Here is a 24,360-nt window from a genome sequence, read left to right on the forward strand (position 1 = left end):
TATATATCTATTTTATTTTATTAATTGACATCATATAATTTTCTATAATAAGTTATACACTAAAACCCTCGAAATTTTTATTATATTATTAAAAATTAAATACTATTTTATTATATTTTATTCTGTATAATTATAAATAATCACATAGTCAAATTCTCGTTGAATGCTGTTTGGTACCGTTGGATTTTCCGACGGACTTCTATTTTATTTATTTTTCAAAATACACATTATATATAAATAAATCTAAATTGAGGCGATGGAAATGACGTTTGAATGCTCGCTAATTTCATCATTACAGGCGGCAGTAGCCTGGAGGACAGCTTTCGGCGCCGCCGGCGATACAACAGGCTCTCTGCGGCGAGACTGCGGCGGCGGTGGCGGCGCGATGTAGGAAGGTCTTACTTTAGGCTGCTCCTCCTGTCGACAGCCACAGAGGCGCTGGCGATTGCAACCGCATCAGAGGCGACGCAAATGGACAGCCTAGAAGAGGGCAAAAGGAGACTAGCGAGCTTTGTTGCAAAAGCTAGCGCATCAGTATGCTCTCCGTCCGGGCTACGGTTGCGCCACGGTGTCCCTGCTTCTAATTTTGGCAAAGATTTGTTTTTTTTCTTTAAATTAGTCCCGAGGGATTTCCTTACGCTTCTTCCTTTTCCAACTATAGGCAGTATCCTCTTCTGTCCGGGTCGGCGCTGCGGATTGCAGGGAGATGGGAACGAAGGCGAAGAGAAGATTGTCTCTGCGTTCGTTGTTTTGGATTTCGCTAAAATTTACTCCTTTTCCAAGGTAAATTTCGGAATCATCTGATTGAGATTCCATCTAATATTGATTGCTAATTGTTCATTTCTATTGCTGTCTTGGATATCTTGAATCTAACTCCAAGCCTAATCTGGATCTGGGGTTTGGCTTGTGCCCTATCTAAAGACTAAACACACCAGTGCCAAATTATAACCTCCAGAAATGCTTGCATACATTTGTTGGCCAAGATCCACCACACATTGACTCGATCCTTCTTGCAGGAACATGACGCAGATACTGGTGCCTTGTGTCCTGATATGTATCTCCTGCATTCAATTCTTGAGCTCAAAATAATGGTTCATATGTTTTATGGTTGGCTTAGATTATTTAAAGACTTGTTAGAGTGCAAGCATGGTTAGGAAATGTCAGCTTAGAGGTACTTTACAATACTTTTGGAAAAGGAAAAACTAGGGCAACTCAAGCAAGCATTGTGATACACATATCTTCAGAAAATTTTGGAAAATACGACAAATATTGAATAAGAATTTATGATTTCATAGCGGGTGCCTTGATAAACATCTCTCATTTCTCTCTGGCATTCAATGCTTGAACTTTTTATTTCATTGTGATCTATCCAATCTACCTACAAACTCGGAGTTTGATTGTCTTCAACTTTTTGTGACAGTGCCTAAGGAATATGGTTAAATCCTCACTTTATATATTTTTGTTTGTTACCATCCAAACAGTTGGTCTTCAAGTGTAATTGAAACTTGGGCACAAAATACAAGCCAATGATATTAATTCTTAATTGCTATGTTACTCTTGAGTCGGCTGTTGGTATCTTATATAGGTGTAGATCTAAATCTCGAATGTGTCTTTTCTAAAATCTCAAACAGATAATCAATTTGGTTGTCAAGTGTTGATACTTGATACAGAGTTTCAGTGTTTAATACAGACATACAGTTACCGGTAGGGTAGATGTAGAGCCCAAATATCAAAGTTAAATCCTTTAAGTTTCTGATATTTCTTATGTGGTTTATAATTATGTGTATATAAGCAAGTAATCTGCTTCTACTTTTACTTTTTGTTGCATATCATAACATATATGCAGTGATTGGATTCTACCAGTATTGCTCACTTGACAAGAACTGAGATATCCTGTGATGTCGTGGTATAGAACTTTTAGACCTTACTTATTTTTGGATATGGAACACAGGAAAGCAAGTTCTGGAAAAAAAGATGCAACTGTGGAACATGAAAATGCCAGATTTCAAGCCGTTGCTAGTGCTGGTGGCCGTGATCTGCTCAAGCAAGAAAATTTTCCTAAATACACAGAAGAAAAATCATGCTCAACATCCTCTCCTTCAAGCACTTTATTAGAAAAAGACATCTTCCAAGTGCATACAAGTGAACTCAACAAACAACATACCAAGCATCCTGATGAGATTCCAAGAAAGGATGTACATTCTTCTCACGGAGCAAATGCACAATTCAAGGAAGGACTACAATCTTCTAGTCAGCAGGAAGTTAAAATTGTAGGACTGGACAAGAGTACAAGTACTTTTCCAAGTAAAGATCCTATTGAAAAACCATCTCCTCATATATCTGGCACTAATCCTGGGTCTGATAATGATGCCCAGATCGGGATAAAGGAGTCTCCTCCAGTTCAGTTAATGGGAAGATATGATGTTCCAGATCCAAACCGGATACCTGCTTCTATATTCACTAGGACAACCACTTCACAATTGGAATGGAGTGTAGCTTCTAACGAATCATTGTTTAGTATCCAGTTGGGAAAGTCTGGAGATCTGACTGGCCTCCATGGCAGTCAAATGGATGTCTGTCCATCAAAGAGTTTTGGACCTGAATCTGTACAACCTACAATTGAATCTGAATTAAAAGATGCTGAAACCATTAAGAATGTTGTGAAGCCAATCGCTGAGGAGAAGTCCATGAGACAAAAACCTATTATTGCTGAGCACATTTCTCATTCCGATAGCGCATCTCAGTTTTCTGATGGTGGAAGTGTTCGTTCTTTTGCATTTCCAATGTATGTTCTCCTTCTACCCCTTGTCACAAAAAGTTGCCAAGATTTCAATATACATGCATCTAACAAGGTTATAAACCTATATTATTTAAAATGCAAACCAAGAGATGATGGAACCTGATATAACTTATGTTGTAACTATCTCCTTTTGCTCACTATTATTTGTATAATGCTAAGCAAAAAAGAAAACTTTAAGGTAGTTGGTCAGCAAATATTACTGATCCTTAAGCAACCAAAGCTGTACCTCTAAACAAACCTATTTCTTAAACGTGAAATATGAAGAAAAAATGATTTTGATATTCTAAGGTAATCTGTTGCAGATTGACAGAAGAAAGAAATGGATCTTTGGCAGGTGATTTAGTGCACCCAGTGCCCAGAAAAGATGAATTGCCGAATTCTCCGACACAATCAAAAATTCCGAAAGCAGAGACTGCTCCGAAGGTGGAATCTCCTAAAGCTGAACCAATTGCAGCTCACAGAACATGGTTCGCATGGCCTTCTTGCTTTTCTCATTTTACACTCCATTGTTGTCGAGGTTAGTTAACAGCATCCAGAATGTTCCTTCAAATCTGTGCCTGATGCATCCTCTTGTTACCATGCTGGGCAACAAATTATTATTAAGCTTATTGTTGTCGGATCTGAGTATAGCTAGCCACCATATGTATATTTCAATCGGGTGGCAGATTGCATTTTGATGCCATATAGACGTTCCAAAGTGCGTGCTGATGTTTTAAGTAGAATTGTAAGTGGAATTAGCTGGCAGACTCTAAAATAATAGGATCTTAGGTCATTTCACCAAGTCCTATACGTTTCAGTAATTATGTATGTTGCTTTGTTTGCCCCACAAATCCAACATATAATTCTTTGTAAACATTTTATTGCATTCAAGACCATATCTTTTATAACTTGCTGGCTTGTCGACATCTTTAGCATCACCACGTGTACTTTGCCTTTGCTATATAGGGTTTCTCTGATGTTTGTAACAATGTTGGAGAATTATACTGCACTGAACTTCGTTAATGTTAAATGAATAGTGAGTGGGGGTTTAGACAAATAAAAGTATTCCTAAATGAAGTTTGATTTGTTGGGATGTGTTGTTGATTCCAGTGTAAGGTGAAGAAGAGCTATGAGAAGAACAGTAGTGAAGCTTGAAACCCCCTGACAAATTGGATAGCAAAGAGAGCAAAACTCTAAGCACGTAAGTGATGCCTTGACCGATTGCAACATGATCAATCCCTCAGGTTCGTGCATTAGTTGCTAGTGCATGAGGACCACTGAACTGCATCAATCCAACATTTTGATCTCATGGGATTCGCTCGACTCCAAACAGAGCAATGGAACAAGTTAATCTTGATGTAGAGAATAAGGATGATGGGTGATCCTTTCTGGAAATCGGAGAGATGGTAAGCTGGGGATATGGTTGTTGTGTTGACTAGATATAGATTTCATTCCGCTCTATAACACAAAAAATGTCAGTGCCGAGCCAGGGAAAGGGTTCCCGGTGTTGACCCTCCAATGCTCAAGTCAATTACCGGAAAGAGGAAAAAGATGAAGCAGCAGTAGACACAGGTATAAATAGTGAATAACTCGTATCTCTGTTAGTGTATAGATCCCCTTTATATAGTGCCTGGGTGTGCGACGTGCGCACTTCTCTTGAGACGTGGACATGTTCTCCAATTGGTCGTGGGTACGTTCTCTAATTTGTCCTATGAAAGGACATGTCGGGAAAGTACCTCTGGCACTGTATCTTAACAGAGCATATATATCCCTGACAAGACAGTAGAAGTTTCCATTGTCCTATCTCCTATAAAGATATTGAGAGATACGATAGTGATCCCGTTGTTTTACCGACCGAGGTAGCCGCTCGGTTGGAACTCCTCCGCTCAGTCAACCGCGACTGTTCTTCCTTGTGATGATTGGGTATAGTAGCATATTCTTTTTCCACTTGGACAAGCACTTCGGTGATCTTAGCATTATACCGATCTGCAGTGAGCGTCTGGCGATCTTGCCCTATTGTTCCGAGCTGGACGGGGGTTGGCTCGGATAAGTCTCTTACCGATCGGATACTGCCCGCACCGATTGGTTATTGTAGTCGACCTCCGCTCGGCCACCATAGGTAAGTCCTTTGACATCCTGACGTTGACCATCTTGATTTTGACGTCCACGCCGACTATTATCTCCGTCCTTTGATCCGTACTTGACTGCTGATCATAAAATTGCCAGACTCGCTACGCTGACCATCACTGATAGTGTGGATGATGATCACGACTACTGAACATCGTTGTTGATCATTGAACATCTCATTCTGAACATCAAACATCATTGACTGCTATGATCCTTAGCCACCCCACCATCACACCATGGAGATAATGTTGAGAGAGTATATATTTCTCAGCTAATCATCCAAATAAATAAATGTCAACTCTTGCTCCCCCTTCTCTTACCCTCTCCCTTCCCTCCTGTTCTTAACTCTTCAATCTCTTCCCCTTTGACTAGGATTTATCTAGTCATGTACCTCATGCATATGTATCTACAAAGATCTCTCTCCATATTCGTAAGGTTGGCAATAAAGGGAATAAAGGGATTGTTAATGTAATGAATCTATATTTCAATCTCTTCCTTTTTGTTTTGGGATCAGATCCACTAGTGTAATTTACAGATTCAAATAAAGAGTATTTGACAATTAGATATTAAATACGACGGCATATTAGTAGTCAATTTTAAAACTGATTCACAATTTAGTTGTTTCATCAAATTTCTGTAATTCTTATGATATTTGACTGAAAAATAGGACATAAAGATCATTCTCGGCTATAAAATTGTTACGTATAATTAGGATCTTCTCAGGCAACCTGTATGTTAAAATTCGGGAGCAACAAAACACGAGGACGAACATAAATCAGAACATTTGATATTTCAAATCCAGAACAGAATTGCTTCTACACAAAATTCACGCAGCAGAATTTCATATCGATTAAATGATCTGATAGCTTTCTTGATGCCTTAATAAAATAGTTGCACAAAAGGCTATAGAGAGTTCTATCATTATCCTATTAACACCTAACACATTGGAATAGCCAAATGGCAAAACTGTGCGTGGATGCAGCGAGCGCATCATTCAGGGTACCAACCAAGTTTTCGATCCCTGTTCGCCTTTTCATTCGGCGGTCTTGATCCATTTTCTACTCTTTTCTCATTCTTGACCTTGCGTATCTGAAGATTAAGTCAAGGACATTCTCTAACAGCAGAGAGTTAAACGCTCAGATGAAGATTGTGCTCATATGAGATGCTAGGAATTAGGGAAACCAAGTTGCATTAATAAAATAGAGTACTTATTAGCACCCTACAGCTTGGTTTTCAAGTTTAGGTTGTCTCAATTTAGTTCCTCAGTTTGAGCTTTAGTTTTGGTATCTATATTAACTTTCCTTGCAAATCATAAGATTTATAAGTTAAGACTGACTACATGAATAAAGTTTTAAAATATTAATATTTTATTAGCTACAATAAAATATTAATCATATCCAGAAAAATTTTGTAAAAATACTAAAAGAAAAACTGCGAGTTGGCAAGAGATATGAATTGAAAGTCCAAGGAAAATTGTTTTTCTTATGATTATCAGATGAACTTGAGATAGCTAACCCAAATTGTTTTTCCTATTACGAGTGCAGGGCTTAGATGAAATCAAATTTTCCCAAAGAATTCAAGCATATAGATAAGATGCCTAAGAATAAAGGATACTCCACATGCATACCGCCTCGATCAGATGATTCCAGCAGAGTGTCCTGAAGACCACTTAGGGCGGCATTTGCTGATTCAATGTCCTATTGAAACTTTCTCTTGAATAAAGATTGCAAAAGGAGTAGAATATTGTAACAATTAATCAAAGAAACAAGCATCTGACAGTAGCAGTTATTTTGGTCACTTTTGTATTGTTAACAAAAAAAATCTAATGCTTTAAGCAAATGTACAGCAGAAGCAGTTTGTTTTCGCAATACGAATTTTGTGCTAACAAGGAGAACAACAGGACCATTTATGATTCGGATAATTTTGTACGAACATGAAATAACTCCATGTGGTACAGCTCTGCATCTGAGTTAGTAGTGTATGTGTAAAGTGCATCCATATAAACAATAGGATACGTATCTGTGACTACTCGTTCCCCAGGGAAAATTCTGATTGGATTAAATATTTCTATCAATAGTACCTCTAGAAGGCATTCCTTACAGCCTGTTTGAAATGATATGGAATTCAATTCCTTTTAGAATTGGAATTGAATTCCATGCTTTGGAATGATTTTTTAGCTAAGAATTGATATGGAATTCAATTCCAATTCCATCAAACAAGGCAAAAGTAAATCACACCTCTTTATGTGTGATTTAGATAGGAAATTTAATTCTCCATATTATGTCCATTGTGCCCTCATTCTCTCTTATTTGTAAAAAAAGAAAAGAAAAAAGAGAGAAGGATAAAATGGTAAAACATAAGAATTCCATAACTTAAGTTGCAATTCATTCCAAATATGAGAATTGAATTCAATTCCTTATGGAATTCAATTCAATTCCATGACTTAAGTTATTTCCAAACAGGGTGTTAAGAACATGTGACGCTTTAAAATTTCCCATCTGTGCCAAAAACACTTTCATCTTGCTGTATTATGCTGGTTTAAATCCTAATGCTTACTATTCAGTTATACCAAGAAAACAATCTGACAACTAAGGCTCGTGACCATAAGAACGGAAGAAGTGAATTAAGATACTCACTTTCTTGATTATCAGTATGCTTAATTTATACAAAGGAAGAATTCTATTCAATTTCCTCACAAGCAAGAAGGTTAAATAGAAAGGAAAAATATAGTTTAATCTCCCAGCCGTATTATTTTTTATTAACACTTCTTGTAAATTATTAAGATTCTATTCAAGATCCTGTTCATTCATCATAGGATCCGTAACAGAAAGCATTTCTTTTCTTGCATTTCAACTATCCATTTAAAACCAACATACCACTCCAACTAGTGAAACCTATTTCAATTAAATTCACCAGCTTATATCACCTAAAGAACTGCCTTGGAAATCAGCTAATTCTCACTCGTACAACTATGCATGACAAGATCCAATGTGAAATTAACTTGTGGCTGATTCAGAAACCACAGAAATCTTAGAGTAGGAGAAGTAATTCTCATAATTATGTTCAACCAATCACGTCCCTAGCTCCATGTGAAAAGACTAATTCTTCTGTTTATACCAAATCCCATGAGTTGTCTCTTGAATGTTCTTTTCTAGTTTCTATGCATGTAAAATTTTCATTACTAACAAAGCATGTATAGTTTTTCTCACCCCTCATAACGTTATTGGGAATCATATAATTTTAGATTTGATGCATTAGCGTACCATTTCCACATCATGTCCTGTACCTAAAGAACTGACTTGGAAATCAGGTAAAAGTAGTTCTCATAATTATGTTCCACCAATCACATCCCTAGCTCCATGTGAAAAGACAAACTGCTTTTCTTTATACCAAAGCACATGAGTTGTCCCTTGACCTTTCCTTTCTTTTTATTTTATTTTTTAATAATCCAAGCTTTGCTTGACTAATCCCAGAGGTAGACGGTCTTTCCTCCTAATTCGCCTACCAAATAAATCCGGAGGACAATTTATGCACACTTAGAAGCCGACTTCCATAATATTTGTCCCCATTTTGTTCCCCTAACAGTATCCACGTCAGTTTCTCTATAACATCTCTAAAATTTAAGATAAATCATCCACTTTATTAAATTTAGATAATCATTTTTCACTACACACTATATCAGCTATTCTAAAATTTTCATTATCTTTTTTTTTTTACTCTATCTTTTTTATTATTATTATTATTTTTTTCTCTCTTCTTGTAATATCTACTTTTCATTACCCAACCCATTCACTTTATTTTTTCTCTCTCACAAATTTAAATGATATTTTAATATTTAGAGAATGGATTTCATTCTCTAAATTTAAAGAAGTACTATTTATAAAATTTAAATTTAGATAATGGATAGGGTAGCTGATGCGAAGAGGAGCCTTGACACAACGGTAAAGTTGTTGTCATGTAACCAAAAGGTCACGGATTCGAATCCTGGAAACAGCTTCTTGCAAAAAGTAGGGTAAGGCTGCGTACAGTGGATTCTTCCCCGGGACCCCGCATGGCGGGAGCTTCGTGCACCGGACTGCCATTTTTTTTTATAGGGTAGCTGCTGCAAAGGTTTTTTTACATAAAATATAAAATTTAAAGTAAATTATATATTTAAGGAAACTAATGCAGATGCTCTTAAGTGTTTTACCACTACACCACACCCGAGGGGCCTTGAACTTTCCTTTCTAGTTTCTATGCATCTTAAGTTGTCATACATAACATATTTAGTTTTTCTTAGTCCGAATGTTATCGGAATCATATTAACTTAAGCTTTGATGCATGTGAACCACTCCTTATCAGATCCTGTTTATTGAGAGGAGGAATGCAAAAGTGAAAATAAATACACATTTACTAAACCAAAGCATATGAAAGTATAAATAAAGTGAAAAGATATACGCACAGTCCAGGTGAACCACTAAATGGAACAATTTCAGGCAGCCAAACAGATTCAATGTATACATATCATAAAAATAATATAAAAAAAAACTGACATACCAGAAAATCAGCAAAAGCAACAGGCATGCCGCCCTTCCCTCTCATTTTAAGCATATGAAAGCCAGAGTATCTAACAAATTTTGATGCAAATTACTGATTCATACTAGTGATTAACAACATAACTATCATCAACAAAAATATAGCACATCTTTGTAAGATGCAAAGAATTGTTCTTTCAAAAGTTGCATGATCAAATGTGATCAAAAGTTAAAACTTACTTAGATAATAGTCCATTTAGTTCTTGTTCCGTACAAGTAGGACCCAGATTTGCAATGAACAATGTAGAACAAGGTGGTACCTTTCGATGCACCTGCAGCAAACAAATGATCATAAAAATCAGTTTTTTCCAACACCCATATAAAAACCAAGAGCCAAAACGATTTTGATTGATATCTCAGATGTGTCCAAGGGTTTCCAAAAAGCTAAACATGCAACCAAAAGTCACAAACATATTGCCGAACATCGAAATAATCAAATAAGAATTAGAGGAATCAGCAATATATGTATATTGGAACATCTAATATACACATACTGATATCTTTTACATCAACCATGATAAAAACTAATATAATAAAAAATTTGACGCCGAGTTGTCTCAGTCAACAGAGTTCTAAACAAGGAAAACAGAGTGTATTCAAATATATCTCAATATCCAACAGACTATTTTAAATAAAAACACAAAAAATTGGGTAGGCTCTAACTTCTCATTAGCACTTATCCTGAACAAACATTCAAAGTCTATTCTGTCATTAGTAGGACAAGATCAACATATCATAATACTGAACAGAGTAGTATAAATTCAGTTGGCGTACTACAACTCCAAAGTTATAACTTACAAGATCCAAGATGATTTCCTACTGAAAGATCCATATAAAGGTTGCATAATAGATATAACAAGTAAATGTCTAACCATACAGGTAATAGAACAAAAGGGTATCATGGTAAAATTAGTGTCTGGACCACATCCATCTACCAAATAGCAAAAAATAGAAGGGATAGGATATGTTCAGTTCTCTTGATGGTTTTCATTGGGCTTGTAAACTGCTTTCTTTTTTGGTGAGGTTAGGCGCTTTCTCAAAGATTCCTTCCGATTTTTATGTCGTGCTAGTGAATGATGAATAACCATTTTAACATGGATTGTGGTAAAATAATGAATACTTTCAAATGAAAAATAACAAGAAAAATAAGTGAACAAAGGACTTGATACTATCAAACAGACCAAACAACAATGGTAGCAATGCTGATCCAAAAATGTATTAGGTAAAATACTGAAGCCAAACATGCTGCTCGCTTTATAGAAACCAACAAATGTAGAAATAACATTAAAAAAGAACATGACAGCTTACATTGGATTTAGCAACAGCATTGTTGGACTTGGTAGTTGTTCCCCCACTGTATTTACAAAGTCATAAACAAAGTTAAATACATAGAAGTATACAGAAAGCTTGCAAATATGCTTAACACATTAAACAATCATTATGTCATATATCAGGCACTCTTAACTAAAATCATAATGCCTGTTATTGACTTCATTTTCACCTCTTTACTTCAGCTGAAGCATCCTTGCCACTGGAATTATCATTATTGTTGCCTAGTGGTTCATCAGATCCACCATCTCCTGAAGTGAAAAAAAAACATGAATGCATGACTTGAGGAATCATATCATACTGTAGCAGTGTCATATAGTGAAATGGATTTGCATGTCTTCAAAAAGTTCATGTGGATGGACCTGAAGTGATAATAACAGAACTAGCAATTATAGTCATCTAAGCTTATGTTAAATTTAGAAAATGTGATAAGAGAACTTTGAGCTATACTGTCTGATATGTGTTATGTCAAATCAAAGGGGACGATAAATAACTTCAAGAAATAGCAAATTTCAATACCATCATCACTGGATGCATCTTGATCATCGTTTGTAACCTTCAACCGTCTGTCAATTACTGTGTAGGCACCAGTTCCTATATTGTCAATCATATAAACAAGTGAGCAATGGAAACTGGATTTGGGATTCTCAGGTGTTCCATAAGTAAACTTATATCATCTGCTAACAAGAACAACCAATGCACCTCGTGACCGCTTTCGAGAATTTGATCTTGCCAGCTCAATATGGAGAGTAGCTCCAGTTTCAGGATCAAAAATAGATCCCTGAAAAATATGCAGCCGGCAAAATAAAAGATAAATAAATGGATAACCAAGAGAAAAGATGCAAGTAACATAGAAATAGATTCAAACTAAACTTGGTAATGGCAATTTTTAGATGTCAAACATAATGAAGATCAACTACATAATTTAGAGATTTTGTGCAGTTCTCTGTTGCAATTTATCACAATGCATTGCGACAAAAACATTGAGTCAGTTGTCTGTCAGGAGAAAAAATTCAGGAGACGTGGTATATTGATTAAGTTTAGAAAAGCTTATGGTTTTCATAAACCAAGAACAGTCTGTTGGAGATCATCAAATCATTCATTGTCACTCAAGTACTTGCATAGACAGAAAAACATGTTTGCCCATGGATAGAGCTCCAAAATGATGGCTTATAGATCCCAAATAACTAATTTTTGTGTTACTTTGTTTAGCACTGCCTGATACTCGGACTTCGCCTACCCTCTTCATATCCGTGTTAGATATAGACACAAGGACACCAACACTCCAAGTGGCACCCAATAGCCCTGTTAATCATGTTTAAGAATTTCTAGAAATAGTTGTGTGGGATGCTTGAATCTGCACCCATGTCGAATACACTTACCCAAGTCCAGTTACACAGCTACCTGTAATATCGTTAATAAGAAACAATCAAGCAAAGGGAATACGATAGAATAACTACTGCATCTCTAATGTTCAAAAATGCTCTTTGGAAAGTCAATTGACCACTTGTAGATGACTTATAAGAATACTCTAAATTAGATTGTCAACTAATATATTATTCCGAAATACATAATTAATTATCCTAAAATCTCAAGCAAACAGGAAAGGTACCAACCTCTATCTTTATATTCCTAATATTCACCATTTCTACTATCATCACAACTACCACCACTAGACATGATAACACATACTATCATCACCATTAGTGCAACTTCAATTGACATATACGGGCAGCCAGGTGCATGAAACTCCCGTTAGGATCTCGGGGAAGGGTCGGACCACATTAAATCTATTCTACGTAGCTCTATCTTGCATTGCAAGAGGTTGTTTCAGCAACTCAAACCCATGACCACACGGTCACACCACAACAACTTCAATTGACAAACATATGCCAAAAATAATATCATCACCACCACCACTTATTGTAGCTCTGAAGCCAAGGCAATGAAATTGTCAGCCTCAAGTATGAGCATCAACAATATTGATCTTACTCTATTATTAACCTCTATGGAAGATAATTGTTGTATATCACATCCTTTTGGATTAAGAGAGACTCTCCAAGAGTGGATGCAAGAAGGATTGGACAAATCTTATAAACAATTAAATTTTAGGATACAAATGAAAAATGCACATTAACCACAGTCTTAAATACATTTAACCGTGTATAAAAAAATCTAAAAGGAAGAAAAATGCAAGAAAATACTAAAGGAACCTGGCTTTGGATATTGATCCGGTGGTAAGAACAGGGGACCCCCGCTCTAGGGAGTCAACGCCACGTGGAAGTCAAAGGGCCAGGTGGCCGACCGGAGATGGGTGGGTCGAACGCCCAGCCGGCTGACCGGTGTCTAACTGATGGCAAAGGGCGCCCCAGGAAGCTGGGCCCCGGCGCTCATGGTACAAGATCGTAGGGCCGAGCGGAGGGCACGCTCTGCCGAAACATGAGGTAGCATACTGCTAACAGTCTCCACAAAGCACATCGCCGAGAATCTTCCAAGTAGACCACTATATGTGCCCGGTCGGACGTAAGGCAGAGGCTAGCCGGCCGGACGCCCGGAGTCGGGCCGGCCGGACACCCGACCGGAAGCAAAGGGGAAAAGGACAAGGGACATCTTTTTCTGACAGCGGGTATGTTCCACGTTTAGGTCATACTCCAAATCTTACGACAGGGGGTTCCGCTGTCCCATCGAAGACATGCTTGGACTGTAGCAATATGGGGTCAGGTAAGCTCACTGACAGACCCTTACTGGAGTATGGCTCCCTGCCCTATATAAAGGCCCTCGTCCTTCGCCGGAGGTACGCATTCTACGATTAGGAGCCACTTTCTTGTTGGTGTGCACGAGGAGGGTCGTCGCCGGGAACCCCTTCCCGGCCCGACTTCTGTGCAGGTTCACCGGAGGTTCGGACGACCATCGAGATCTACTTCACCGACTGAGAGCGCCACGTGCCCAGCGTCCGTTGATTCACTTTCGGACGGGATCGATTTGGCGCCGTCTGTGGGAACGCTCCTGCATCCGAACGGAAACAATGGACGAGGCTGGACGGCGGCACAGTGGCGCTTTCCACGGAGGAACTTGGCCTCGATCGAGTTGAGGCCGTCGAGCTTGTAAACAAAACGAAGGCACCGGTAGGCGGCTGGCGGCAAGCAACATCGATCGGTGGCGGAGGCACCCGACCGTTGCATTCCATCGGGCCTATTCCGCACTCCACGAAGCCGCGTGATTAATCGAGATCGGGATCGTCTTGGATGAAATGCGAGGCGGGATAGCGAGAAAGGAAAAGCCCCGAGCGGACTCGTCGCCGGCGGATCAGCCTTGATTTTGGAGGCTATTTTACGAGACCTGCGAAGCCTATGTGCCTCAAAATCGGGAATCTGATGGAACCACAGGCCGGATGATCGTTTGGGTAAGTTTGATAACTACTGCAACCTGCGTGATACGGATGGGGTGAAGTCGAGGTTTTCCTCACCACCCTCTCGGATCGGCTCAGCGGTGGTTTCGGTCCGGACGGATCTATCACAAGCTTCGAATCCGTTCGACCTTCCTCCACCACTTTGCAAGCGATCGGTATCAAAAACCGGTGTTAGTCATTTGCCGTGAATAGGAAGCCGCGAATGGCTCGAGCATCATCAGTGATTCAGCGAGTGGCCATGGACATTCAGCAGCCACCTCGGAGACCATGATGAATGCCTTCGGCCTCGTGGATGAGGACTTCTTCCGATCACTCGCAGGTGCCGGGACGTCCATCACACCGAACTGGCTGGGCGGCGTGTCGAGCGGCGCACACGCCGGCGCGCCGGCCAACATCGGCGGGTCCCTCGCGGAGCAGGCCGCCTACTCATGACCACCCGGAGGACGAGGCGGCAATCCGCTCCCCAGCCGGCGCGCGTGCGAGTTAGGCTGCCGCGCCGAAAGAAGAGATGGACCCCGATGTTACGCTCCTTCCGCGGACGGACACGCCTGACCACGAGGATTGTAGGTCTTCCTTGATCGCTCATCCGTTCCGGGTGGCGGTCGTCGATCGCCATCATCAAGCGGTGACAGAGATCTCGTGGCCGATCGGACGACGGTGACGGAGCACAACGAGGACTCCGTGGCATCTCTGAGGGGGAGAATCTCGGATGTCTAGAAAGCGGCCCGGCCGTCAGCTCGGGAAGAAGAAAATAAGTAATACTTCCGGCGAGATCAACATCATAGTTGGTGGTCAACCGGAGGAGATTCAACCGAGCAAGGAAGGCGAGTGTCCGCGACTCGGATCCATGCGGTCGGTGCGGCCGAGGCAGGCGGCGGACCGAAATCGATTCGGGCCGAGTTTGGAAGGGTTGAAGTTCCCACGACGCTCTTCTCGTGGCGGTAATAGCGAATTACACTATTCACCACGTTTTTATTGACCACGGGGCTCGGTCGATATCGTATTGAAGGCATTCGATCGGCTGCAAATTGATCGGTAGCCTTGCCAGTGACCCCCACGGGTTTCTGGCGATGAAGTTCGGTAGATGAAAATCCGGTGGCCGTATCATTGGGAGGAGCCGCTCGGAAGGGCGCGTCTGTGAACTTAAATCGTGGTGGACTCTCCGTCGGCATCTAACGTCGTATTAGGGCGACCGACTCTCGGTGAATTCCGGCGTTTCACCTTCCACGGAAGATCAAGTTCCCGTCGAGGACAAGTGGGAGAAATGCGGGGATCGGTGGCGGCTCGGCGATGTTCGTCGAGATGGTCAAAGCGAATGCCACTCGGAAGACACCGGATCGAGGTGAGCGCTATCAGCTGAAAAGCCACTCTCTTTGATTTATGAAGAAAAGAGGAGTGCAAATTCACGGGCCGATCGGAGGCCCGACATTCATCGGCGTCCGATCGGAGGCGAGCGGAAGGAGGAGTGATCGATGCCTCCGGAGAAACCATGATGTCTTAATGCAGGCGGCGTGAGTGCCGAATTTCACCAGTGTGGCGGCCTGAGCTACATGTCCGGCCGAGCCTCGGTAGGTAGCGAAAAAGGTTTCGGTAGAGCGAGAATGTCATCGTCCGGAGGTGGAGAAACTCTGGAGGTCGGCCACGCGAGGTCAGGTTCAGTGGTGGCGAGCGTAGTATTAGTCTCGAGCGGGCAAGTGGAGAGTATGCATACATTTTCGGGATCTCAACAAAGCTTGCCCCAAAGACTTTTATCCTCTGCCTCAGATCGATCAACTGGTGGACTCCACAGCTGGCTGCGAGCTGATATGTATGCTCGACGCTTACCAAGGCTATCATCAAGTGCCACTCGCCCGTGAAGATCAAGAAAAAGTCAGCTTCGTTACAGCCGACGGCACCTATTGCTATAATGTGATGCCGTTCGGGTTGAAAAACGCGGGAGCCACATAAAAGCGTCTGATGAACAAAGTGTTCAAATAGCAGATCGGGCGAAATCTGGAGGTATACGTGGACGACATTCTCATCAAATCCGTCCGAGCGACCGATCTCTTTAAAGATATGGAGGAGACTTTCCGGACGCTGAGGAAATATGGCATTAAGTTGAACCCACAGAAGTGTCTGTTCGGAGCAAAAGGAGGACGTTTCTTGGGTTACATAGTGACCGAGCGGGACATCGAAGCAAATCCCAGCAAAGTGAAAGCCTTACAAGATATGCCACCTCCAAGAAATCTGAGGGAAGTGCAGCGCTTGACCGGTCAGATAACCGCTCTGTCCAGATTCATCTCCAAGACTGCCGATCGGAGCCTGCCTTTTTTCAAAATCTTGCGCAAAGCCACCAAGTTTCACTGGGACGAAGAATGCGATCGGACGTTCGAAGATCTGAAGACATACCTGAATTCTCTTCCGGTACTAGCCAAGCCAGTCGCGGGTGAGCCACTTTGTATCTACTTGTCTTCAACCGAGCAAGCCGTCGGCTCGGCACTAGTAAGGACGAGCGGAGAAGAGCCTGTATATTTTCTGAGCCATATTTTAAAAGATGCTGAATCTCGCTACACTGGGCTCGAGAAACTGGCTTTCGCATTGGTCCTCGCCGCTCGGCGCCTCCGTCCCTATTTCTTGGCTCATACTATCATCGTCCGGACGAACAGCCCATTGGGAAGAGTACTCTTAAATCCCGAAGCGTCCGGGCGGCTCATCAAATGGACAACGAAGTTGAGCGAATTCGACATCCAATACCAGCCCCGGTCGGCGATAAAGGCGCAGTCCTTGGCGGATTTTGTCACCGAAGTACAAAGCCCAGAACCCGAAGCCATGTGGAAGATATTTGTAGACGGATCATCTACTCGGCTCGGGAGCGGAGTGGGGATACTGCTGCTCTCCCCCCAAGGAGAAAAGATGCACTTATCCGTTCGGCTAGATTACAAAGCTACAAACAATGAGGCAGAATATGAGGCCCTTATAGCGGGTTCTGAGGCGACTCGGCGTGGGGCGGACGGGTGTGTTGCGTTGATTCTCGATTGGTCGCTCGTGACTTTACGGTACTTTTGAGATTAACAACGGCTTAAACTTTATCTTTGAAGCCTTGGCTTCAAGCGATTTAAGAAGTCATCGGAAGATACCGGCGGAAAACGCGGTAGATGAGTTGGCGAACTCATGAGCTCGATAGCGATCGTCGTCAATGACCAATTGAACAAGTATCTTTGGTGGCTCACGTCGACCGGATGGATGGCCTCTCGTTCCCGAGTGGCGGACACCCGTCATGGAGTTTCTCCACTCGGGTGCTACTGCGTCCGATCGGGATGAGGCCCGACTCTAAGGAGGAGGCCGGTTCGCTCATTGGAGATCGATTATCTGAAGGCCTTCTCTATTGCTGTTGAAATCGTGAGCTCGGAAGGCTTACATCCTCGAAGTGCATGAGGATCTGCGGAGGCATCCGGCGGACGATCATTGGCGAGTCTGGCGGCGGGTACTTGGCTAACCCTGACGAGGCCACTCGGACCGTTGCTCGTGCTATCTTGCAAGGTATCATAATTTCTCTCACCGCGGAAGAAATGAAAATTTCTTGTCTGTCCGTTCGACCGATGGGAATGGATATTGTAGGTCCGTTTCCTATGGCGACCGGATCGGAAATTTTTATTGGTGGCGGTTGATTATTTTTCAGTGGGTGGAGAGGCGGCGAGATCACCGGCGGATGGTCGAGAAGTTAAACAGCATCGTCATGGGTTCGGCATCCTCGTCGACTTGTTTAAATCTGACAGGCGATTCACGGAAAGTTGCTCGAAGATTGGTGCAAAGCTATGGCATTGAGCGACACTTCACGTCCGTGGCGTACCCCAAGCAATGGTCGAGCCGAGTAGCGATGGAAATTCTTAGTATTCTGCGCTCGGCTCGACCGTTTGGGAGGAAAATGGGTAGATGAAGTCTGGGCATCTATGGGCCATCCGAACCACCCCGAAGGAAGGAGCAGGCGTCACACCTTTCCATCGGTTTATGGCGTGACGGTTATTCTTGTCGAAGTCGGTGAGTCGGCCGGATCTGAAATTATGATGATGATAACAGGCGGAGGAACATGGGTGGATTTGGTCGACGAGGAAGCGAGCGTCCGTCCGGTTGATGGCGTCTGCGAAGGATGAGCGAATTACAACGCGTAATCCCGGATCATTCAATGGGCGACCTTATGCGGAAAAAGTAAAGTCGGTCGGCGTCGTGGTGGAGCTCCTGGCGGACCCTTTAAAATCATCGAAGCTCCGCTCGGCGCTTATTACTTGGAGGATGAAGGCAGGCGGCAATTTGGACCGACCGTGGGCGAATCATCTCAACCTTATCGAGTGGGTGAAAGGTGCATTGATGTAACTCGCTTTTGTGTATATTTTGGTGCTATGTACTTGTAATGCGGTGAAATGATAAAAGGATGATGAATAAACCGCGAGCAGTGGTGTTCAGTGTATAAAGACCGTCGAGCTCCGGCGTTAAATATCTAGAGACAGGCGGCGTCTATAAATAATCCGGCGGAAGGCCGTCGAGCTCGGACGTTAAATATCGAGAGACGAAACGATCATAAATAAGCCGGCGGAAGACCGTCGAGCTCGGCGTTAAATATCGAGGCGGCGTCATAAACCGGTAGGCGAAGACCGTCGAGCTTGACGTTAAATATCGAGGCAGTGGCGTCTATAAACCGGTAGAGCGGAAGACCGTCGAGCTCAGACGTTAAATATCGAGAGAGGCGTCTATAAACGTCGAAGCGGAAGACCGTCGAGCTCACGTTAAATATCGAGCCAGGCGATAATAAACCGGCGGAAGACCGTCGAGCTCAGGCGTTAAATATCGAGGCGGCAGGCGTCATAAATAAGCGGCGGAAGACCATGAGCTCGGCGTTAAATATCGAGGCAGGCGTCATAAATAAGCGGCGAAGACCGTCGAGCTCAGGCGTTAAATATCGAGAGACGAGAGGGCATCATAAGCCGAAGCGGAAGACCGTCGAGCTCAGGAAATGTCGAGGCTACAAATTGTCGACCGTCATAAGACGAGACAGGTCTTAAATGTCCAGATAATGGTTCATCGCACGGAGGGCGATAAAGGATCTGATGACAAGGGAAGCTATCAGATTGTATCTGCTCACGCAAGCCAAGATACTCAGAATGATGGAGTAATTGATCTTACCATACAAAATATTAGATCGAAATATTACATATTTAGCCGAGCAGAAGGGATGTGATAATAGGCGAGCGGACAACACACATTAACTAGCGAAAGGACAAAGTACGCGAAAGGAAAGTATTGCATTAAGATTAAAACTTTAGGCCGAGCGGCCTAAGTACAAAAAAAAAAAAGGAGAAAAGATCGCTGGCGACTAACTACATATAAAGACGTCTACTCGATGTAATCATAAAGATCCTTGGGGATGTTGTCGGGAGCGCCACTGATCGCCAAGGAATAGTAGTGGACTCGGAAGAAGACCCTTAGCTTGAATCGTGGTGGTGGCGGTCATGGCTTAGTCGAAGAGTGTCATCCGCCGCAGATTTTCTCAAATTGAATTGGACGGATGTAGCTCTGTCTTAGAAGCGACGACCGACTCGGCTCGGCCTCTTGATATTCTTTAAAGGCCGCTGGGAGGCGTGAGGGAATCCTTGATTTTGAAGCTTATCAGGGTCGGTCGGCGGCCGCCTTCTCTCTGTCAGTGCTCCGTCTCCTTTATCTTGACTCGGACCAGAGCCTCCACGTTCTTCTTCTCCAAGTCGGAAATGACCGTGTTTTTTCGAGTGGTGGCCAAGGTTATTTTTGTGTCGAGCGACTTGACTTGTCGCTCGGACTCGGCCAAGGCATGGGCCTGATCGGCTGTCTTTTTCTGCTCGGCCGCCAGCAAAGCTTGAGCTTTCTTCAGCTCCTTTTGCAGCTCAGAATAGGAGGGGCCTTTAGAGCCGGACGGACCGACGGCCGCCTTCAGTTGCCTTAGTTCTTCATCTACCAAGGCCAGGCGGTTGGAGACAGCAATCTCCTCCACCCATCTCTGACAAAAGAAATAAGAAGTCCCGAGCGTCAGCCCACATCTCAGCTAGTGGGCCCTTCAAAGTGATGGTATGCTCGGGCGCTGTCGGTTGGTCGGCCTCTGGCAGCAGTTCTTCAGTTGGAAGATGAAGAGTGACTCGTATTGTGCGGCCATGACCTGGGGTCGTCCGACCAGCATCCGGAAGAGGATCAGAGGCGTGGCGAGTGGATGGTTGAGCGCTTGGCGGTTGAGAGGCGGAAGGATCTTGGCTGGGCAGCCGATAGGGGCCTCGGGCTCGTCCCATTCAAAGGAGTCGATCGGACGAAGCGGCCGATCTCGGGAGCCTTTCATGCGACACTTGCGATGGCTCGGTGGGGTTGAGCAATGCGTGGGTGGCGGGAGTCTCCACTCGGCGCCTTTAGGGTGATGCTCTCTTCTACAGGTGAGCCGTCACCCGGCGGAGGGCTCTTGGTGAGGTTGCCGGCGGCGGCTCGGGAGAAGCCGGCGGTAGCTCCGGCGTGTGTCCGCTCTCTTCTTCGTGCGAGCCGGCCGGTGGATCTGGCGCCTCCATCTCCTTTCTTCTTGGGGCGTCGCCGCCTTCCTCTTGAATGCCGGCCATTCTGAGCTCCGTGGCGATGTCATGCGAAGGAAAGGAGAAAATCAGTTAGCAATCAAGCAAATGCCCAGTAACATTCTTCAAGGCCGGTCGGAAGAGTCCGTATGGGACTCGGATCGAAGATGTACATCACTCCTTCGTGAAGAAGCTTATTGATGTCGGCAGTAGACCGGCTAGCATGTTTCTTGACATGGAGGTAGTCGGTCGGGTCTTGAATTTCTTGATTTCGGGAGTGGTGGGTAGGTCGACCGCCACTTGGTCCGGAAATCGGCTGATCGGGCATCTGAATATAGAAAAATACTCCTTCCAGTGTTTATTGGAAGAAGGCGGTTTGTTAAAGAAGACTAGGCGGGCGAGCTTGGAACATGAAGGTGCACGGCCGGCTTGCTTGGGTAATAGAAATAATTAAAGACCTCCGGTCGGAGGGGATGTTGTGGATCTTGAACAAAACAACAACACCATAGAGAAAGCGAAAGGTGTTGGGTACTAGACTGCCGAGCGGCACCGAAAAAGTTACAAACATCTATAATGAAAGGATGTCGAGGCCATGAGGCCGTGATGGCGGTCGCGGAAGACCTGAAACTCAGCGGCAGCGTGTGTGGCCGGCGGAGGACCGAAAGAAGTTAAAATCATTGGGATTTCAAAATTATCGGTCGAATATCAAAATCATGCTGGTCGAATCGGGATTGCGTGGTGGTGTGCCGAGGGCTGGGTCTTGAGGATGAGAAGAACTAGCCGTGGTCGGCGGAAGAAATCGAAAAAAAGCGGAAACAGTACCCCGGGAGCAAAAACTGGGAGGAGAAATGCAAAGAGAGCACCGGAAACGAGAAAGAAAGGAGGAGGATCTTACGAGGAAAAGGAGGATCGAAGGAAGAACACCGGGGATCGACGGAAGTAGGAGAATACGATCGTTGGAACGCGAGGGATAACCGGGAGCACGCGAAAGAAGGAGTAAGGCGACGGAGGAGAAAACGAAGATTTTATAGTGTGGAGGCCGGTCGGCCTCCACCGTTGGATCCAGGTCATCGGAATCAAAGCGCGCATCTCGCCGTCCATTTCGAACCGCCTCGATCCCATCAAAGCACCATGTCGCCGCTGCCGTACAATGACGGGAGGGCGCCACGTGACAGTCAGCCATTCGAAGCATTTAATGAGCGCATGCTCAGCCTTAATGTCTAAAATTGGCGCAGATTATGAGGAGACCCAAGGAATGTTGCTGTCAGGATAATTGGCGCCGTCTGGCTAGACTCGCAGTCCAGTCGGTCGGACTAATCGCCTCCTTCGACTAGACTTGAAGGGGAGGCAAGTGATCCAGCGGTAAGAACAGGGGACCACCGCTCAGGGGAGTCAACGCCACGTGGAAGTCAAAGGGCCGGGTGGCCGACCGGAGATGGGTGGGTCGAACGCCCGGTACCGGTGTCTAATCGATGGCAAAGGGCGCCCCAGCAGGAAGCTGGGCCCCGGCGCTCATGGTACAAGATCGTAGGGCCGAGCGGAGGACACGCTCGGCCGAAACATGGGGTAGCATACTGCTAACAGTCTCCACAAAGCACATCACCGAGAATCTTCCAAGTAGACCACCATATGTGCCGGGTAGGACGTAGGGAAGAGGCTAGCCGGTCGGACGCGCTGGTGGTAGGCCGAGCACCCGGCCGGAAGCAAAGGGGAAAAGGACAAGGGACATCTTTTTCTGACAGCGGGTATGTTCCACGTTTAGGTCATACTCCAAATCTTACGACAGGGGGTTCCGCTGTCCCATCGAAGACATGCTTGGACTGTAGCAGTATGGGGTCAGGTAAGCTCACTGACAGGCCCTTACTGGGGTATGGGCTGAGGACACGTGTACACCTCGGTATGTGTGCACCCGCTTCTCCCCAGCCCTATATAAAGGCCCTCATCCTTCGCCGGAGGTACGCATTCTACGATTCTGTGAGCCACTTTCTTGTTGAGCTGTGCCTGACTTGAGCGTCGGAGGGTCGTCGCCGGGAACCCTTTCCCGGCCTGACTTCTGTGCAGGTTCACCGGAGGTCCGGGCGGACAATCAGCAGATCTACTTCAGCCGCTTGGAGAGCGTCACGTGCCCAGCGTCCGTTGATTCAGCTTTCGGACAGGATCAGATATTATAACAAATACTATCAATGTATTTTTATTATCACAAGCTTCAAGAAAATTGTTTATACGTTTTCAATTGTAGAATTTAATTAGAAAAATCATTCTTTTCTAAATAATTCTTTAAAAATTTTACCAAGAGAGATTATGTAGGAAAAAAATACATTTTTCCAGAAGAACACGAAACCAGCAGTATTCTATTGGACTTTATTTTCACTATTAAAGTTTCTTTTATAAGTTGAGTAATTGGTTAGGAAAGCAATAATCAACATATTCAATATACTCAGAAATCAGAGCATTCCTAAAGACCAGTTTTACAAAAATTCATTTTAACAGATATTCCAAAAAACAGGGAGAAGAAACAAAGAAAATTCATGGTGGAATGTGTGAATTGCATAATGTAATTCGAGTTAAGTTTACATGAATTAGGGCAAAACAGGTTATTCAAGCAGGTCGTATGTTCAAATGTATTTAGAATAACACAGAAATAAACTTTATAAAGAAAAACCCATGAGGTTATGGATGTAGCGAGTTCATATATTGAGCTGGATCTCACCTCTAAGGTACTCAATGCTGCTATTGCTGTTTGATGACTAAAGAACGTAGCAAACGCAACAACCTGCAATTAAGAAAAGAACTATAACTTAATCTAGTAGAGAAATTAGCAGTACAAAAATTCAAGGACAACTTCAGATAATATGACATTTTTTTTCCTGATGCCCGGAGTCCTAACTGGTTCAAAACAATCAAAAGCACCCGCTTCTGATCAACCAAACTTCACTCGAATTGCTTGACGAGGAAACGAAGAAAACGAAAATCAATAAACCTAGAATCGCTAAAAGCGTCGCTAAAGATAAGGGGCGACAGACAGCGACCTGATCTCCACGGCCGGTGTACTCCAACTGGCAAAAATCAAACCCGGGCCGCCGGCGAAAGAGGTTGTGTATTTCTCGGGGCTTGACGTCGTCGGGTAGCCCGGAGACGAAGAGTGTTTTGATCCATCGCTGTTCGGGATTAGAGTAGACAAGCGGAGCAGAGTGGTTCTGGTGGTAGGGACGGGAGTGGGTGTAGTAGGGCTGGGAGAACGCGGAGGACTCCATGGCGAACGCCTCTTCGACGGTGGGTGGTAGCAGATAAAACGCCGGCGAGGATGAGCCCAGCAGCGGCCATTCGAGGGTTTCGACCAGGTAAGAAGTTCAATGTCCAGTGGGCCACTGTGACACAATTCAGGGCAACTTTTAGTTGGGCCGGCCTTACGACGAGCCTGTTCCTAAGAAATAAATAAGTTTAATATCTCATTAATTGGGTGCATTATAATTTTGTCTTTCACATTAAAAGAATATACAGGGCTTGTGCTTGAAGCTTGCATCATGTGCTCTTCTTGGGGCGGCAGGGTGGTGTGGTTAAGATATAGGACAGAGCTATTGGATCGAG

General features: G+C 43.8%; 2 protein-coding genes across 6 annotated transcripts; one reads left to right on the forward strand and one right to left on the reverse strand.

Moving 5' to 3' along the window:
• Nucleotides 1-264: 264 nt before the first annotated feature.
• Nucleotides 265-6,604, forward strand: LOC121995631. Of its 3 annotated transcripts, none has more exons than XM_042549367.1 (5): nt 265-534; nt 662-783; nt 1,952-2,785; nt 3,103-3,317; nt 6,451-6,604. In XM_042549367.1, exons 1-5 carry the CDS (start codon nt 274-276, stop codon nt 6,459-6,461), a joined length of 1,443 nt encoding a protein of 480 aa, XP_042405301.1. In that variant the 5' UTR covers nt 265-273; the 3' UTR covers nt 6,462-6,604. The 3 variants fall into 3 exon arrangements, with proteins under 3 accessions (XP_042405301.1, XP_042405302.1, XP_042405303.1); XM_042549369.1 differs by having other exon boundaries at nt 406-557; XM_042549368.1 differs by lacking the exon at nt 6,451-6,604 and having other exon boundaries at nt 3,135-3,261.
• On the reverse strand, nt 2,475-24,105 carry LOC121995633. Of its 3 annotated transcripts, none has more exons than XR_006115882.1 (10): nt 23,802-24,104; nt 23,483-23,545; nt 11,512-11,590; nt 11,329-11,403; nt 10,982-11,060; nt 10,789-10,834; nt 9,661-9,752; nt 9,443-9,512; nt 2,701-2,804; nt 2,475-2,613 (listed from the first exon to the last, which is right to left on the reverse strand). XR_006115882.1 is itself a non-coding variant. In XM_042549371.1 (10 exons), exons 1-10 carry the CDS (start codon nt 24,024-24,026, stop codon nt 5,965-5,967), a joined length of 840 nt encoding a protein of 279 aa, XP_042405305.1. In that variant the 5' UTR covers nt 24,027-24,105; the 3' UTR covers nt 5,674-5,964. The 3 variants fall into 3 exon arrangements, 2 of the variants coding, with proteins under 2 accessions (XP_042405305.1, XP_042405304.1); XM_042549371.1 differs by lacking the exons at nt 2,475-2,613; nt 2,701-2,804 and adding exons at nt 5,674-5,995; nt 6,521-6,603 and having other exon boundaries at nt 10,982-11,057; nt 23,802-24,105; XM_042549370.1 differs by lacking the exons at nt 2,475-2,613; nt 2,701-2,804 and adding exons at nt 5,674-5,995; nt 6,521-6,603.
• Nucleotides 24,106-24,360: the final 255 nt, after the last annotated feature.

This window comes from Zingiber officinale, chromosome 6A, assembly GCF_018446385.1.
Source record: "Zingiber officinale cultivar Zhangliang chromosome 6A, Zo_v1.1, whole genome shotgun sequence".
NCBI lineage: Eukaryota > Viridiplantae > Streptophyta > Magnoliopsida > Zingiberales > Zingiberaceae > Zingiber > Zingiber officinale.

Bases quoted from the DNA above. Each gene is read 5' to 3' on its own strand.
- LOC121995631 (XM_042549367.1), top strand. From the start codon at position 274: ATGCTCGCTAATTTCATCATTACAGGCGGCAGTAGCCTGGAGGACAGC. The intron at 535-661 runs GTATGCTCTCCG...TTCCAACTATAG, and splicing joins TTGCAAAAGCTAGCGCATCA to GCAGTATCCTCTTCTGTCCG. The intron at 784-1,951 runs GTAAATTTCGGA...TATGGAACACAG, and splicing joins AAATTTACTCCTTTTCCAAG to GAAAGCAAGTTCTGGAAAAA.
- LOC121995633 (XM_042549370.1), bottom strand. From the start codon at position 24,026: ATGGAGTCCTCCGCGTTCTCCCAGCCCTACTACACCCACTCCCGTCCC. The intron at 11,591-23,482 runs GTGAGATCCAGC...CATATTTTTCAG, and splicing joins CAGCATTGAGTACCTTAGAG to GGATCTATTTTTGATCCTGA. The intron at 9,513-9,660 runs GTAAGTTTTAAC...AAAATTTGTTAG, and splicing joins CTAAATGGACTATTATCTAA to ATACTCTGGCTTTCATATGC.